The sequence below is a fragment of the Nannospalax galili genome, unplaced genomic scaffold (assembly GCF_000622305.1).
Source record: "Nannospalax galili isolate Female #2095 unplaced genomic scaffold, S.galili_v1.0 scaffold312, whole genome shotgun sequence".
NCBI lineage: Eukaryota > Metazoa > Chordata > Mammalia > Rodentia > Spalacidae > Nannospalax > Nannospalax galili.
In genome coordinates this window covers 6,229,533-6,248,782 of record NW_008335967.1, presented here as the reverse complement: position 1 = coordinate 6,248,782, position 19,250 = coordinate 6,229,533, and the positions used below count along the sequence as shown (strand labels likewise).

Here is a 19,250-nt window from a genome sequence, read left to right as displayed (position 1 = left end):
GTCACGGCCCTGAAAACATTGAACTCTTACACGGAACATTTTAAGGTCAATATATGCAAATCCCACAGAGCATGCAACTGAGATGAGCTATATAATGCATCTTTTAACATTTGATTAATGAAAACATACATTGTTAGTGCCTAGTGATGTTTATATTTACAAGAGCAATAATTATTTGCAAAGGAAAACTTGGTATATTATCTGCTTGTATTGGGAAGATATGTGTTAATTTGGTGCTACTATAACCACCAAGTTACTAGTTAGAAAATTCATATCAAAATTACTAACTTGGAAAAACTTAATAACTTCTAAATTACAGAACTCAGCTGCTTGTGTAAAATCAGACATAAAGAATGCCAAATCAAGCTACATGCATCAGGATGGGATAGAAGAAAATTTTGCTTTCAATAACGATAAAATTATTTCACAAAAGAATTATATTTTTATGGAGCACAGAATTTATAAACAGTAAATGAAAGATTTATGAGAAAGGGGGAATGTTAAGGTATAAAGTACCATGATATGTTTTTAAAACTGTAAACATGGTTTCCTTGTTCACTCAAAAATAGGTCAGGCTTCCATTTTGCACATATTAAATTGTATTTTACATTTTTCCTGCTAAGGTTTGGGCTCATCAAGTGATCAAGGGATATACATTGTGACAGGACATAATCCTCTGAGCCAGTTTAAAATGTTTGTTTCTAAGTGACTGTGCTCAATGTAGAAAATGATTTCTCAGAACGTGTGAGTGCATCGTGGGGAAGATGCTTAAGAAGAACCATGCACTTCAAATACTCTCAACTGAATTGCTAATGGAGATGATCCTGAATCACTGGATGTACAGCATGTTAAGCTTTTTACCAAGACAGTGTAATAAATGTGTATATTTTCTTTTTAGTTAAGTGCTAAGAAAAAGCCTTGGGTAAAAGGTGGATAAAAAGGCATACTGTTATTTTCTTGAAGTCAGGGCAAATTAAATATTGTCATTTCCAGGACGAAGCTTATAAAATAACAGGTAATAGGTCTTGTTTGTTTAGCCGTGTTTCACATTGGATGTAGGTATTGAACAAATAACTGTTTTGAACTAGAAATTAGGTGAACTGTATCTTTTGTTGTACATAAATATATCTGTGTTGTGTTGTGTAATGCCTGTGGAGGCCAGAAGAGGGTATTGGATCATTTAAAACTGAAGTTTTGGACAACTGTCAGCTGCCACATAGATGCTGGGAACTGAACCTGCTTCCTCTGCAAGAGCAGCCTGTACTCTTAAAGGCTGAGCCATCTCTCCAGCCCCTGTGAACTATGTCTTGATGGAGGATTTGAGCAGAGGGAAGTCTGGCACCAGAAGTTGAAGACCCTTCCCTTGAAAGCTCCCTGCTCCTTCCTGCTCTGACTATATCCACAGCTTCATGCTACAATTACCTAGCGTGTGATAAATCCAGGTCCCGTGTCACCAGCATGCGCAAGCCATCTTCATTGAAAAAGAGGTTGTTCCCACTGGAAAGGATCCCACACTTTCGAGATGGCTTTCCACCACTCATTAATAAGAATCTGTCGGATTCTAGTTGTCCTGAAAAGAGTGGAAAATGTAGTTTATCTGCGACGCTAAGTATACTTACTTATATTTCTAAAAGAAATACAGTAAATGTATTGTGTAGTTTTTAAGTATAAAGCCATAAATATTCAAGTATATTTTGGGATAAAAGGCCTCTTCATCATACTAACTTGCTCAAATTGTTTAGATTTGACGAACATAATCTAAAGGTTAGAGGAGGGGTCTCCCAAGTATCTATGGTCCAGTCAAGTAGGCCTCTCCTTCCTGCTCCTCTCCACCAAAGAAAAAGATGGGTTAGCTAGAGAGTGAATAAGGCCAGAAGAGAGGAAGCCTGTGACCCCCAATGTGTTTTCTGTGTCCTCTCTAATGTGAGGACAGTGTCAGGCAGAAAGATCACAATATCCTTTAAAATGCATTTAACCAACGAAATTTCTTACAATTTAATAGTTGCAGTTAAATGCCATCTTTAATTTAGCTTATTTTTTTTCATTGTGGTAAAATATATAAAAATAGTTTATACTACACTTTTAAGTGAACAGTCTAGTGGCATTTAGTATACTGGTGATGTACCAAATAGCCAGGAATTAATTACTTCAAGGTCTTCACCACTCTAAGAAGGAAACTTAAGCCAATAAAGCAGACATTCCCCATCCCCACATCCCTGGCAGCCACTAAGCTATTTTCTATCTCTAAGAATTGGCTTATTCGGGATATTTCATATAAATAGAATATATAATCTATAGTATTTTTCTGGCTTCTTATCTTTTTCAAAGTTCGTTCATGTTGTAGCATGGATCAGTATTTCAAACCTTTTCATGGCATAGTAATATTTCATTGTATGGTTGTACCTAAATCTAGTTTTTAAATGTACTGTAAAACCATAAATATTTTATAAATTTTGGAAACAATGAACTCTTTTGGTCTTATCACATTAACAGATAGCTATTGTATATGACTACATCATAAGGAGATGTTAATTCATACTTTGATGATAGTGTACCTACAATTTAGATGACTTCCCCCAGCCGCTATACAACATGTATTTTTCTCTGTTGAAACACTATTGTCATACATAGTGATGTTGAATTCTAGGTGTACAACAAAGAGGGAGCTTGATGCACTGGTAGAACTTAGATTTCTGAAAATGTACTCATTTCATTCAATAGTAGCCTTTTAGAGATATCTTCTAAAATTATCACTTGTCAGTGATTGCACGTAGCATAAGAGTGGTGAAAATAGCCTTAATTTATCTCAATCAAGGTATTTTTCTCTTGTATTGACCACTGTTTCAAAAATGCAATTCTATAAGATCCAGAACTGGGGCTGGAGAGATGGCTCAGTTGTTAAGAGTACTGTCTGCTCTTGCAGAGGACCCAGGTTAGGTTTCCAGCACCCACATGGTGGCTAACAACTCTCTCTAACTCCAGTTCCAGGGAATCGAACATCTTCTTCTGACCTCCACGGGCACTGCAGGACATGAGTGTGCTTACATACAGGCAATATACCCATACACATAAAAAAAAATAATAATAAAAAATACAGAACTAAATGGACTTTTCTGTGCTTGCAATTGTAACAATGGCATACTAGAATAGACCTTACTAATGATTAGTTCTCTATCACAAATTGTGTTTACATATAAATTCTTTTTTTGTTTGTTTGTTTTGTGATTTTTTTGAGACAGGGCCTCCCTTGTAGCCCCAGCTGGCCTGGCACTTGATAATATGTAGCTGGCCTTGAACTCACAGAGATCTGCCTGCCTCTGCCTCCTGAGTGCTGGGATTAAAGCTGTGTGCCACCACGCCTGGCTACAGATGCACTGATTGATGGGAAATGCTTACCTTCAAAATCGTCCTTCAGAAAATCAGGATTTTTGGTGCTTATTTTACAGGTTGGACCTGAGTAACCTGGATCACATATACACTTGGTTCCATTGATGCAGCTCCCATGTCCGTTACACATCTCTTCACATTGGGGACCAATATAGACATTATCAATGGCCCATGTGACCGGCTGGGAGCCAGCAGGGTAAAATCCCTGGTACCATCTGAAGCGCACAGATCTGGAAAAACAGAGACAAGTCTCTCAAAAGTTAACCAATTTAACAATACATCTTTAGAGTAAGTATTGGTCAGTAAACCATGGGCAGGTTCAACTTAAGTATCAACTTGAGAAGAAAAAAACGAGATTTGCCATTTCAGTAACGACATTCCATTCTTCTTTGCTGGTGAGTTTACTGCTTCTTAGAAGACCTTTCAAATTCTATCAGTATGAGAAAATTCTACCCAGCCCTTTCAGCACTGAGTTCCTTGGCCAGTATTTCTTTAACTCTACATAACTAATCTCTTTTTTTAAATAAAAAAATTGAGGTAAAACCCACAAGACATAAAATTAATTATGAACCATTTAAAGTGTATAGTTCATTTACACACCAACAGTCTTGTCTAACTTTATCTAATTCCAAGATATTTTCAGCATCCTGAAAGGAAACCTATACCTTTTCAGCAGCCATACTCCTTGCAGGCAACCACCAACCTACTTTCTCTCTCTGTGGATTTACCCATTCTGAACATGGCATATAAGTGAAACCATAAAACATGTGGCCTTTGTGTCTCTCCAGATTTACTTAACATTAATGTTTCCGAGGTCCATTAATGTTGTAGCAAGGATCAGATTTTCCTTCTTTTTAATGATTGAATAATACTTTGTGATGTGAACATATCAACCTTATTTATTCATTGGTTTGGTTGTTTCCACATTTTGGCTACTGAGAACAGTGCTCCTACAAACACTTGGGTAGCACAAGTATTTGCTTAAATACCTGTTTTCAATTCTTCTGAGTAGAATGGAAGCAGAGCTGCTGGGTCTTATGATGTATGATGAATCTTGGCTTTTCTCTCTCACACCTTTGCAGAGTTGTGATGGTACTTCCATTATTACAGTATTGTAGGTAGTCACTTAAAATATGCCCACTTCCTCTATTGGCAGTGACTTGTAGAAGCCAATGTCCATGGCCCATTTTTATACCTTTTCATGGTGCCCAGTACAATGCTTCACACATAGTAGTTACTCAGTAATTTTTAAGAGAAAAATAGAATCAGATTTAGCTTGTTTTTATTTCATGATTTTTTTTTTAAAATCAAAGATAAAAAAATATGCCAGGTTTGCTGGCTCACAACTGAAACCTTTCCACTTGAGTGGCAGGGGTAGGACTGTCATGACTATGAGGCCGGCCTGGACACACAGTGAGTTCTTGGCGAGCTTGGACTCTGACTAAAAACCATCACCTCCACCATCACCATCACCACCACACTAATGACAAAATTAGTAAATGAATTGTCTCATCATATTACTGATGACAAATTAGGTCCCTGGAAATAATTTATATATTTAGGTAGAAGTCCAAAAATAATTTAGCATATTTTTTAAATCATGTATAAAATTTAGGTCCAAGTGACTCCCAAAATAACACAGGCTGTTGCCACAGCCCTTGATTGCCCCTCAGAACCTGAAGGTAAGACCTTATTGCTGAAGACAGGTCATATTTTGGACACAGGACTTGAAGCAACTGAGCTGGAACTGACCTGGAAGCCTCCTCCCTGAAGACTAGCTCTTACAGTACCAGAAAACACTATGCAAGAATCAATCAATGGCCAAATCCAGCTGTAAAAACTAATAACTATGAAAATGACTAGCATAGCAAATTATCTCTATTGGTGCAGTAGCAGCACTTTTATCTTGGGGGTAATCAACAGCTATTCAATTGAACTAAAAGCCCATTCAATGGGAGGGAACTCAGGTGTGGTATTGTAAACACAGACAAATACACAAGCTGGAGAGGTCATAGATACTAGAGAAAAACTTACATCTGTCACATCCCTAGACAAATGTAATTTCTTATTGTATGCTAAATATGGATCCTTATATTTAAAGACAAGTATGTCTCTCACCATTCATCAAAGAAGATTATTTTTGTAACAGATGGAGACTATTCCAGAGTTCCACAACTGGTCAAATGCAGGGAACAAGTGTCTGTGATGTGCCCAGCCTTAAGTCACACATGTACAATGCAACCTCGACACCTAAGGCTCAGGGAACATATTAGGAGAGGGGGCAGAGAGAATATTAATACATCTCTCAACTCTCACCAGCGAAGCTTCCTCATGCAGCAGATGGTGATTAATACAGAAAGCCACAACTGGACAAATATGGAGAAATAATAGATTGCTGGAGTGTGTTTCCCTGGACAGGACTTCTATATCAAACCTCTGCCACCCAGAGCTCAGGGACCATTATGGACAAGGGGAGCAGAAAGACTTTAAGAGCCAGGGGTGCTAGCTGACCACAAGGAAACACAGGCTGATCAGGCTCCAGTGGATGAACTCACATCAAGGGACATCTGGGAACACAAACTTGACTCGATAGGCCTTAACATATGACAGAATGTATGAAATCCAGTGGGGTGGGGCTATGGGAGGTTCAGATAAGGGAGAGGGTCAAAATATGATCAGGATGTGCTATATGAAATGCACAGAAGTTCAATAAAAATTTAAAAATTCAGTTCAAAGAGGATGGATTTATTTTGGAGGGGTGGATTATAATGATTTTGTGTACCCTTGTTTTTGTGCCACATGCATTTACCCAACTTTAGTTATCATATAAACTAAAATCTGAATGGTTTTTAATTGGAGAATCAGAATTAGAAGTTAACTGCTAGGGTTCGAGATGGGTGGTGAGAGAAAATTCTAAGTTTCTTCAGTGTAGCAAAGAATAAAGCATATGAAGTTGAGTTCTCCCATAGAATTTAACCCTGATTTCACCATTTACATCAAGACTCCAGGTACACTAAGCTGCCCTCCAAATGCCAGTTGACATTTCAACCCGGGTTTCCTCTGCTTCTCAAATTTAGTCTTCACAAGAAGCACTTCTTACCTTTTAAAATTTTGGGCTGCTGAGCTGAGGGAAATGGCTGGAGCTTTCCTTTGAACAGAAGTCTACATGGAGTTTTTTGAACTTATTTATTCAAATGTTCTGAATACAAATGAACTACCTTGGCTGGATATTTATTGTTCACCTTCCTTGACACAGAAATTGCAAGCGCTATGACAAATGGGCTGGAGTTCTGGCTTTACTGTGGTTCCCTCCAGCTGAAATCTTACTGAAAAAAAATTCCCTTCCATCCTCCTTGTGAATGTTAGCACCTGTTCTCTCAAGCCAGTGGTATTCAAAGGATCTGGTTTTGAAACATAAACTTAAAATTTCAACTACATAACACTGTCTCCATTAAATAGGGATTTTGGCTCACTCATTATGAAACTGCATAAAGCAAAAACAATTAGGACATTTTAAGAAAAAAACTAGGCTGAAAGAACATGAAGGTAATGTGAATAAAAATTAGATGGAAATTCAACATTTATGTTCTGAATGCAAACTGACAGTATGTGGCGATAAAACATGGTCACTTAACACCCGAACAAAGTATATAGGTATTCAATGTGCATTAAGTCACAGAAAATGGTAATTTAAGTGTGGTATTTATGTATCTATCTATCTATCTATCTATCTATCTATCTATCTATCTATCATCTATCTATTTATCTATTATCTATCTATCTACCTATCTATCTATCATCTATCTATCTATCATCTATCTTGTTATTTATCATCTATCTATCATCTATCTACCTACCTATCATCTGTCTATTTATTTATCTATCATCTATCTATCTATCTTCTGTTATTTATCTATTATCTATCTACCTACCTATCATCTATCTGTCTATCTGTCTATCATCTATCTATCTATCATCTATCTATCTATCTATCTATCTATCAATAAATCATCTATCATCTATCTATCTATCTATTATCTATCTATCAATCATCTATCTAGCTATGTTAAAAGTTAGCATTTGTGCCATTATTATGTCTCGTGTTGAATATAAACCAAGAAATGGTTCACTGAGTTGGAGAAATTTCACTTTTGCCTTTCGGTGTTAAGAATTGGGTGTTAAGAATTGGGTTGATTCTTTTCCTGAAACAAGGATGACACAACACTATGAAGACAGATCCTTCCCTTCACAAAAATGGTTGATAACAGTTTGAAAGGAAGGTTTATTGCACTCTGAGTGTGGCCGTGTCTCTTTAACCCATTTAATTCCTTTTCACAGAAATGACCTGGAATACAAGCAACATGCCAGTCTCAGTTGTGTACACTATAAAGGGACTATTTTAAGTGGATACAGATATCTATTTCTCTTGTTCACATTTTCATGTTATACTGTTATGCTTTACATGTGAGCCCAGCACAGAGGATGATGGCAGCTGGGGAGCATTGTACCTTGCTCTTGTTGGTGTGGGCAGCCCCACTCTGCCTCTCAGAGGCAGATCTCTGTGAGTTACTTCATGTCTTTCAGATAGGATTATTTGCATTTAGGACTTGTTGAAGCAAGTCTTTGGTAGTAACACTACAATCGTGGCCACAACTTATCTTAGGGTTCTCTTCTAATTGGGAAGTCAGAGGAAATCAGAAGTCCATTGACGGGTTGGTACTTCTAAGCATCACCGTGATGAAGCTGGGCATCTACTTTTAGTGTTTGTTTTATTCTAGTTGGATGGCGATAATGAAATCATATGAACTGGTGGCTTATCAACAATGGAATTTATTTATTAGCACTCTGGAAGGTGAAGTCAAGGACCTAACATAGTGTCTCGTAAGGGTTTGATTTATAGCTCATATGTGGTACCTTTTAGCTATAGTTGTGAAAGAAGTAAAGCAATTTTCTGGGGACATCTCTTATAAATGCCATAATCCCATTTTTGAGGGCTCTACCCTCATGATTTGATCACTTTCCTTAAGACCCCATTTCCTAATACTGTGACCTCAGGGGTTAGGATTTCACCACTTGAATTTTGGGGTGACACATTCAGACCAGTGCCTTAATGGTTGGCTTCCCAGGCCTTTCCCCTGTCTACTCTGCCTAGGCACAGGCTCTGGAAAATGCTTCTGGTATGGTACTTGGACTTCTCACCACAGCTGAACATTCAGATTTCTTTTCATTAGATTTGGAATCGAGAGCCTCAGAAAATAAGAGCTGTGATTTGTTTGATGTCAATGCCAGTATGATCAAAATGAGGCCCACAAACGCTCCAGTATCTTTGAATAAATTCTTCTATTTTTAAATGAAAAATGTAATATGTCTCAGAACATATGACCTTTAAAATAACTGACTTTGGATAGAACATTTTCCTCCCTAAGCTATTGTTCCGTGCCCATTTCTAACCCAAACAGCTCTGCAAACCAACAGGGAGGCGCTCTGCACCGGAGACCCTCACTCTTTTTCCCACCTCCACCACCTCAAAAAATCTTAAGGGCATTTACGGCTGTAAAAAATGTTGGATTTTCACTAAGAATAATGTCATCATGTAATAGCAAGTAACACTGTCAACAGTAGAAAATATTTAAGCCTTTAACAATCACATTATGAATATCACTCTAGTGAGATGATGAAGTGTGAAGGGGTTATGTTCTAAGAGAATGCAAACTCTTGAAAATTCACTTTCACTATTTTGAAAAAGTACAAAATATTAGTAGTTTTCCTTTAGACCTCAGACTTCTAATTATGCTGTTTCACATCAGGATTGTACATCAATTTCCACCTTGAAAGTGTGATGGTAACACTTTCTTCTTCTTTTTTCTTTTTCTTTTTTTTTTTAAACATGCTCTGAAAGAGGGTTTTTATTCTAAAAGAAAAGGCAAATTTGGAGGCAGACTCTTTGTTGACTTCCTCTTTTGTTTCCCTGTATTATTAAATTTATGTTTTGAAACTGTACTCTCCATCTCACTTCTCTTGGAACCAAAGTCCTTTATCTCCAAATAGCTTTTCAACAGAAGAGTCAAATACGTGTTTCAAGAATGCCGAAAGAGGTTGAAAAAGTAGAAACGCTCCAGGGAACTGCTAATGCCGTTTTTTTATGAGACGCTAGAAGTTCGTGGTGGTGTTCTAACTTCCACCTGCACTCTCCCTGCAGGAGAGGCTTGGGACGTGTTTGAATGCATTGCATTTTAACTGCTTTTATACCGCGAAGTGGGAGACCATGGGACGAGGGCCCCAAATTATGGGAAAACATATTTCTCTGGCTTCCTATATGATTTGTTAAAAACACACAGGAAAATGAATCCCAAGCTATGTAATCCACAACACTTTCTTCAAGGTACCTTCAAACCTAAGCAAGTAGTTATATCAGCTCTCTGTCCTGTTTTAAATATCCATTGATCTGTTTCAAGTGAGAGCAGGAAAGAAACGCAAAGTGGAACTTTCCTCTGATGGAGTGACAACAGAGAGATGTTGATGGGACAGACCATGGAGTGAGGTGCATGAGCAGTGCCCGGTGGCAGACCCTCACCCGCAAAGGTGCAGCTTCCCGAAGTGCACCACCTCCCTCCTCCAGCCCTGGGTGGTCCCTGCGTAGTAGGTGCTGCTGGGGTGGTGCTCAGTGGAGCATAAGGCACTGACGTGGCTGCTGCTGTGGTAGCAGAGGGGGAGCAGAAGGTGCCAGGTGGCCCCCAGGTCCCTTGAAAATTCCAGTCTGACCGGATCAGCAGATGAGCTATCAGTGGAGCATCCAACATTGATCTTGGGATGAAAGAAAAAAAAAAAAAAAGATACAGATTAGCCCAGAGCCCTGAAAGGACTCACCACTTCATTATTTCCCAGAGCTCATTTTCCTGGGAACTGTCTTACTGAAATATTTAACTGTGTAAGATTCTGTTTTGCCTGAGTAACACCATCATACATTACCTTTACATTACATTTTTTATAATGAACCTCAAAAAGACCTCATAAAAAATTTTTCTCTCATTTTATAAGAAACTAAGAAGTGGGTAAGGTAAAGGTTGAGATAATTCTGTACTTCACCTTTGGCCCATTTTGAAAGCCAAGTAAGAAAATTGCAATGAAAAGACTTTCCTTGATCTTGTTAGCATTCCTTACAGCCCACTAGGTAGAAATACCATCTATTTTCTTTTTTATGACACTTTGTAAGTTACAAAAGTTTTGAACTTGGAGAATCTTCAACACATATTTAATATCAAAACAAAAGATTATAATCATCATTATTTTTCCTTAGTGCAAGGAAAGGTTTTCAAAAATTATATATGTTTAAGGTGGACAGGATGCTCTTTTGAAATAGTGTACATGGTGAAATGACTGTTAAAGTTAAGAAAAACAATCTGTTATCTTCCATACTTACATTATGTGAGAACCTCTGTATATGTATGTGCGTGATATATGGTAAGAGAATCGAAAATTTACTTGGTAGTAAGTTCAGTATATAACACACTATTCTAAACTCTAATTCTCATCCTGGACACTAGACCTGTGGGTTTATTCATCCTATATAACTGCAAGTTTGTATCTTTTTCATGGTTGAAAATAATCATGATCTTATAAAAAACGGTTTTGAAATTATGTCTCCCAAACATGTGCTCTAGTCTAGAAGTCAGAAAGCTACAACCCACTGACCAATCAAGCTAACTTTCTCTTTAAAAAATTGTTATTGAATTTTTGTGCATTTCATGCAATATATCTTTATCATATTTAGATCTGCTCCCCTATCTGCACTCCTCATAGTGCTCCACCTGCACTGGATTTCATGTATTCTGTCATGTATGTTAAGGCCTTTCTTACTAGCTTCTGATAACCTCCCTCCTACTGTTTCTATGTAAAAATCTTTTTAACCATCAGGCAAATGACCACTTCATTCCTTTTTCCATGTTTTCACCTGAACCAAACTAAAACTGAAATAAATGCATACGAGTCTTCCTGTGAAAAAGTTCATCCTTCCAATTGGGATATCATGCAGTTATAGTAGCCGTCTATTGATATTATGCAGAGAGAGGGAGGGAGAGAGAGAGAGAGAGAGAGAGAGAGAGAGAGAGAGAGAGAGAGAGAGAGAGAGAGAAATGGTTTTACCTTTTGGTGGCTAAACTAAAACTATTGGTTTGGATGAACTTTTCAACTACAGGACTCATTTCTATTTTAATTCTTTTGACAAAATATTACTTAAAGAGACAAAGGTACTATATTTTATTAGCATTTAAGGCATAAAATTAGAAAATATAACAAAGTTCAAAATAAGTATCAGAATAATTTCACTACCTGAGAATCATTTGATCTTTAACTTCTGAAATTACAAGACATAACTCTAATTTAGGGGATACAGATGGATAGTCTAAAACAAATGTTCATAGTTGTGATAGTGCACTTGGGGTGTTTGCTAACTGGTTGGTATAGACCTTCCATATCAAACACTAGCACAATGCACCTTGATTCTCTTGATTTTATTTGAGTTTTTCAGTACACAAATGTTTTTATTTAATTATTAATTTACTTTCCTGACAGATATAAGGAATATATAAATATTAATAAACCACACAGAGTGAGCATAGTTAAAATTACAATAGCAGTGTGATATTGTTTTATATATAAAATATAAAGCAGCATGATACAACAATGAAATCATAATGTATGAAATTACCTGAGAATTTCTTCTTGCCAAGTTTTTGTTCAAGATAAAATTTAAAGTATTTCTAAATGTTTTGATTTATTTTTTTTATGTGTATGAGTGTTTTGTCTGCATGTATGTAGGTGCAACATGTGCATGCATGTGCCTGAGGAGGCCAGAGAGGGCATCAGATGCCCTGGTGCTGGAGTTATAGACATTGTCATATGGGTGCTGGGAACTGACTTGGGTCCTCTGCAAAAGTGGCCACTGCTCTTAACCACTGAGCCATCTCTCCAGTCCCTAAAGTACTTCTTGTCTTTTGGTTGTGAACCTGAGCCTTTAATGGCTGTGCCAGTTCTCCAGCCCAAGTCCCTAAAGTATTTCTAATAGAACAAAGTCAAGTACCTCAAACTGTATGATGGTGTTTTCATTCACATTTAGGTCCCGGGTCGTAATGGAATGCTCACCAACTTCATTGGAAACAAACACCATAGCTGAGTCTTCCTCACTGGTTATCAAGAAAATAAGGAAACGGTTTTGGCAAAAATTCATCTTGATTTGTATTGGGCATCAGATTTACTTTTAGCTTCTCAAATACTTACGGGGCTCCCTTTGAGGAATAGGGGCAGTAAAGACCGATATTGCCACCTGGATAGAAAAACCAATTGTCTTCTCTGGGCCCAAAGTCGAAGGTATCCAGAAGCATCACAGGATTGTTTAAATTATTTCCATCAATAATGAAGTCATCAACAATCCAGATTTCTTCTTTCTTACCTGGGGCATTCATAGATAAAGCAAATTTTTCCAAAGATGAAAATTAGATGGACATTTTTGCTCATTGGAAGAAAGTAAATGACAGAAGAAACTCAGTAACAACAGCTTTAACATATGCTTTCTAGACAAAACCCACACACCACATAACAGTATTCACATCAATCAAAGTGGGCAGAAAATAAGCTTGCAGCCTTATTAAATGACAAAGCATAGAATAGCCTCACTAATTTCAGAAAGCTGTGATGAACAGCTTGTGGATGCATGCTGTCCCTCTAGTCACAGTAGTGCTGTGGACAATTCACCAGTAAGAGTGTGGCTCAGCTGTGTTTAGTACTTTGGGGGAATCTGCAAGATGTCTGATCTCTGAGGATGACAAGCATAGTGCTTACTCTATTCAAGGAACAACTCATGACTGTTTAGAGTCAACCACACATACTCTGTGATATATAGTACTATATTTCTCCTATGTTTTCTTGAAAATATGTGGAGATATATAGAAAATGAGTGAAATGACTTCAAACACTCATAGGATTTGACTCACTGATGCAAGTCAAGTATTTATGGAAGATGTTATATTGCAGATGAGATAGGCAAGATCTAGGCTACTTTTGCAAAGCACTGGTTGAACCGAACCTAAAGAAAGCTGATAAAACCATCCCATGATGGTTAGTCTTAAATGGCAACTTGATGAGATCTAGAATCATCTGGGAGATAGGCAAGCCTGTGGGGCACCGCCTTGCTTAGGTTTACTGATGTGCCCAGTGTGAGAGGCACCATCCTCTGGGTGGGGATTCTAGACTGTATCAAGAGGAAAAAGTGAGCTGAGCACTAACATGCATCACTCTGTTCTCTAATTCTTCACTGTTGCTGCAATGTGAGCAGTTGCCTCAAGCTCTTGCTGCTTTTAAATTCCCAATATGATGGACTCTAACCTCAAACTGTGAGTCAAAAATAAACTCTTTCTCCCTTAAATTGGTTTTGTAGGGTATTATCACACTAACAGAAAAATGTCTAAGACACCTGCTAAACAGGGACATTAAGATTCCTTTGGGTTGCCCCTTCACTGATTCCTACTTTGAATACAATTCTCACAATATATAAATGCATATCCAAAAATATGAGCTATAGAGAAACTGAAGAAATTATCTGACTCTCTCTCTATTCCTGTTACGGTTCTAAGTCTAGTAGCGTTTTTCTTTTGTTGCTTTGGAAGTGGTTGGTGACTACAATGAAAAAAAAAACATGTAAGCATTCCAGATACAACATGAAGATGACAATTTTCTGTGTTTTGAAATTGGGTATACTACTTTTTAAAGTTTTGCTTGATATATATATATCACACATATTTCATATAGTTTCATACATAATTTGTATATCTCACATAGATGAATCTATTTAAGTAAACATATATCATAATTTAATTTATCTTACACACATTGACATTTTATTTATCAGTCATAAAGGAAATTTACAGGTTAAATTTAGAGCTAGAAGGACGTTATTCATATCAATTCTGTGTTACCTCTGCTTAATGCAGTTTTGCTGTGCTTCTTCAGGCAGTTAAATGCTTGATTTGGTAAAAGCTAGCCATTCATAATCAATAGTTAACATAAATACAAGCAATAATAAAAGTTGGAAATTTGTGAAGTCATTTTCTATAATCATGAAATGATGTTAAATTTGACAGTCATTTAACTTAGTTATGAGGCAAGTGTATAAGATAAAAATATTTTATAAAGAACTATCGGCTTGATCTAAGTCCCACTTATGTTTCTGAGGCATTCTATGATAATATTGTTTCACTAGTGAAATGCAACACTCAGAAGAACTATGCATTCCTTAATGAATCCAGCAAAAACAAGGTCGTGACCAGTTGAGTGCCTAATGGTAATGCTGGATTATCTCTTTTAAGCCACCTTAGGTTTGTGATAGGATTCAGCTATATACATCACTAAGAGAACTTGCATCTGGGCATGGTGTCTTACACCTGTAATCTCAGCAACTGGGAGACTGAGCCAAGAGGATCTTGAATTCAAAAGTAGCCTGAACTATATAACAAGTTTCAGGCCAGCCTGGGGTATAGAGTGAGATCTTGTCTCGGTCAAAACCAAACCAAAGCAAGAATTCATCAGTCAAGTATGATGAAGTGACAGCTACATAAAATTAAATATTCATCGAGAATGGTCAAAAGTGAAGCACATCTTAGATACAAAAACACTAATATGTTGCTGTGAATTCTGATCACAGAGGAACATGTACACTTTTACCGTTATTATAAGGCTGCCAGAGTCTGAATCTTGTAGCGTTGGTTTGGGCACTGTACGGCAAGGGAACATTAATGAAAAGTATATTGGTCGTTTGAGGGAAGTAAAACTCATCCATGAGGTGCCAGATGATTCCTCCATTGACAGAGAATTGTAATAGAATAGAGTGAGACCTCTCTGGAGTACCTAGGAAGGAGACAGCACAGGCATAACGCACATTGTGATGAGGGTCATTGTCTATTCTGTGCTTGTTCTTTTGACATCAGTGCATGAGCCAATCTATATTTACATAGAGGCTTTATATTCTAAATGCTTCAGCAGCAACTGAGAGTGATTGTAAGCCATGTTCTTATATGAATATATTTCAAAAACACACTAAAACTTGGATTTACACATCTTTTCTCTATGAGACACACACAGACACACACAGACACACACACACCTTTCTATATTTAGGAGACACCAAATCAAAATATTTTTATTCTATTGGCATCATAGTTTTGCAAAGGGTTAAACATTTAAATCAAGGGATAGGTATAAAATTTACTTGAAAATGTATTATCTTCACAGTGACATTTTTAAAGAAAATCATTCAGTTACTATGAAAAGTCACGATGACTAAGTTTTTTTGGAAGTTTTCATTTTATATACATATAAATATATATATAACAAAATACAAAGTTAAAAAGAAATAGAAAGTGCTGTAATAACTAAACTGATATAAACCTCAAAATAAAAATATGTAATTATATCTTAGAATATAAATTCAAAATTCTATATATAATTTTTGATTTTTGAAAGTTATTTACTGACAAAACGGTGCTGCCAAGCTTCAACCAAGCTTCAACAATAATGTGTCACTGTTTTGTGAAACATTACAGTGACAAATGTGAAATTTGTCACTGCTCTATTAAAAAAATTTAAAACATTCATAAATTAATAATTTTTAAATTAAAATTCTTATAGCTTGAAATTAATGGTGGACAAACTCAGGGATAGCATGGTAAGTTTAACTACTATAGAACTAGCATGTTGACTATAGCTATATGAAACAATTTAAAATCAGTAGTTATCTTACCCTTACAGTAAGAGGAGCTTACTACATCAAAGAACATTTGTGACATCTATGTACACAAATTTACGTTTGCTTTCCACATAATGAAATTCCTGTACCCTTAACTGGACTAATTCTTCATAAAGGAGGAATTGTGCACAAGAGAATTTTCTTGAAGGAAAACAATAGATGCATATCCATGGAAATAGCTTACCTTTTGCTATAAATCTAAGTGAAAACTGGACATACATAGTATTAGTACAGTCTAGGTCTCTTGAAATAAGCATTCTTAATCCTCCCTGAAAACAATAAAAAAGAAGCAACCTTACTTCATTTGCAGAATTACTTTATTTTATACACTTAACTTGCATTAATTAGCTAAGTGATAGGTATACAGTTGCACATAATGATACTTACATATGACACAGAGACATAGTTTGTCCAATTCAAAAGAAAAAATGGAGGGATCCTCATCTCTCCCTCGCAATGGCCTTCACTTTCCATGCCTAAGCCACACAATTCCATGGTCTCATCTTTAATTCATATTTCCCTGTGACTTTTATTAAAAGTGGTTCAAAAATGATAGCATTGGAGCCTTTTTAAAAATCATGTCCTTTGATCACAGCATGTTGTGAAAGAAGTAAGGAGAAAGCAATGTGCTGAGTGTTCCTGCTGGAGCCCAAGAACTAATAACTAAGTTTTTCAGGGTTCTGAGAAGTCCTATGAACTCACTATTGCTTTGCTTTCTCTGCCAGTCCCAGGAGGTTCTCATTCAGGCTGACATAACACCCCAGTTGGCCAAGTTAAATAAGGCAGAACTAAGGCAGGTCCTCATGCCTAGACTGCAACCATTCATGCAGAGAAGCTACAGAATGAGGAAAGTGATCACATTAGTGTTAGCAATTTTTTCTGCTAATTAACTATTTCTGGTTGCCTGGAATTGACATCTGAAAAGGTTGTTTTATTCATGTGTATAGTGGGTTGTGGTGACAGGAATAAGATACATCTCACTATGCAAAGATCCCCCAGTTCCAAACTGGCTTTTAGTTCCTCAGCTGAGCTTGCTGAGTGAAGTGAGTCTACAGTGGTCTGTGGCTGTGACACTATCAACTGATTTCCTAACTATCAATTAACAAATACCAAATGTCATATTAGCTAGAAAGAGCAAAATTTTCTTCTACAGGCCACTATCTTTAATAGCTGAAATAGCAAGCCTATCTTAAGTGCCTATAACATGCGAGGTTTAAAAATACAGAATTAACTTAAAGTATTTCAAAGAATAAGATATTCGCACATTGCAAATAAGGAAACAAACTCAGAGGGAGATGGCAACTTGATCGAAATTTCATGATTTAGAAAGATTCAAAACCAGATGAATCAGATTCTTAAATTTATCCTTTGTCCTGAGTAAGACAGCAGTATTTGGTATCCTAACCCATCATTTGATTTGGATGGAAAGAAGAAACCAGATGATTTTGAGTTTAGAATCTAAGAGGCGTTTGGTATTATCATGAAAAAGTACACCTCATTTAGTCTCACCTCTTCACAAACCATAATTTAAAACTTCTGGGGTTAAAAGTAGCAACACAAAGCCTTGTACTTTTACTCTTTTTTTGTGCCTAACGATTCACTGCCTTGCCAAGCCCACAGTGCTTAATCCAGGCCTATCTCTCATGTCTTGGTGCCTTTCCTTTCTCCCTTCAGTACAGGTAAACATAAAGCTGTGGATTCTTTTCTAGCTCAGGGTTACATGGATACTCAGGTTGAGAGGAAAAGTGGCTCCCGCAGCTTGTAATGAAACAGCTCAGAAATTCAGCTAATGAATATCCCTTGCTTATACCATGATAAAGGAATATGATTACTCTCCCCCTGTGTGTGGACTGTAAGAACAAAACTGTTCTCATGGGGAAACACAAGCCACTGGAAAGCTCAATTCAGTTTGCACTGCTTTTTCTAGGAGTAATCTTGATAGTGTACATGATCTGAGATCTTAAAGGATCCCTCTTGCATAGTGGTGATATTTGGTTCTAGTTTAGCACCTGATGTTGACATGTGGCAAATCTGCCATACAGATTCTGATTCACATAGATCTGTTCATCCATCCACTAGTTTCTGGGATCCAAATGGGAAGAATTCTTTTGTATCCAACAAGCTATTTTAATAATCATTGATAGCACTCCTGAATCTATAAAGGACTATCATTTTCTTTTTTCATGGAAGAATGCCTTTGTAGGTCAAACTGCAACCTGCTGCATGGCACCTACTGAGCCATCTACATCTTGCACAGCTGATGGATAATACGTGTAAGACATAACGCATGGCAGCAGTTGCATTTGGATGGCTAAAGGGGAAATATAAAGACTATGCGACTTTCTCACTTATAAGACCTAGGGACCAGGTTAATTCTAGTGCTTGAAAATTTATCAGGCAAAGACCTTTGAATCATGGAAAGTTCCAGGGCTTTTCTGTTCTTTGGTTTTTGTCAGCTAGTTAAAACAGAGCAGGAGCTAGCTGGAGGCCATGAGCATTAAAGCCTTAGAGAAGGCCATGGGTTTCCACTGAGAATGTGCTATCTCCATCTCTCTGGTCCTTCAGCACTCTTAGGGACTTGTAAATCTCTCAGGCCCCTAAGTATTTTTCATTTCTCACTCCAAAATTGAGAAGAATTTGGATTCAAATAAGGATGGTAACTGACATCCATTAACTATAATTGAAAAAGTTCCAGGGTGTCTCATTTTCTGAGTGTTAAGTAAGACTCATTAAGGTTGTACAGAAACCCATGCAGACTTTTGTCAACAACTTCATTTGCACACCTAGATTAGTCAATTTCTCCATGCTGAGTGGGACAGGATGTGGCATGCATTCACATATGGAGATGTACCAGCTGAGCACAGAGCTTCACTCAACTGCTTAAGATTTCTCTAACCAGACATCTAGGGTGAAATATAAAGATATATTAATGTTTGAGAATGCTAGTTAACATGACTTAAATGCCTGGTTTTCTTAAAGCCAGTGGTTCTACTGGAAGAAAGAAGTGAAAAAAGAATGAATAAAGGGAAAGATTTCATTACACCATTAAAAATACTGCAAGCTAGAT

The 19,250-nt window shown here is 37.0% G+C and overlaps 1 protein-coding gene across 3 annotated transcripts in view; it reads right to left on the bottom strand.

The window, feature by feature from the left end:
- Reln (reelin) overlaps window positions 1–19,250 on the bottom strand; it is a 492,143-nt gene that overhangs the window by 73,151 nt on the left and 399,742 nt on the right. For all 3 annotated transcript variants that reach the window (XM_008830753.2, XM_008830756.2, XM_008830755.3), the window contains exons 37-43: window positions 16,368–16,452; window positions 15,103–15,285; window positions 12,664–12,835; window positions 12,467–12,569; window positions 9,962–10,191; window positions 3,397–3,617; window positions 1,423–1,570 (exon numbers count right to left, since the gene is read on the bottom strand). In XM_008830753.2, the coding sequence (XP_008828975.1) occupies window positions 1,423–1,570; window positions 3,397–3,617; window positions 9,962–10,191; window positions 12,467–12,569; window positions 12,664–12,835; window positions 15,103–15,285; window positions 16,368–16,452 (1,142 nt within the window). The remainder of the gene's footprint in view (window positions 1–1,422; window positions 1,571–3,396; window positions 3,618–9,961; window positions 10,192–12,466; window positions 12,570–12,663; window positions 12,836–15,102; window positions 15,286–16,367; window positions 16,453–19,250) is intronic.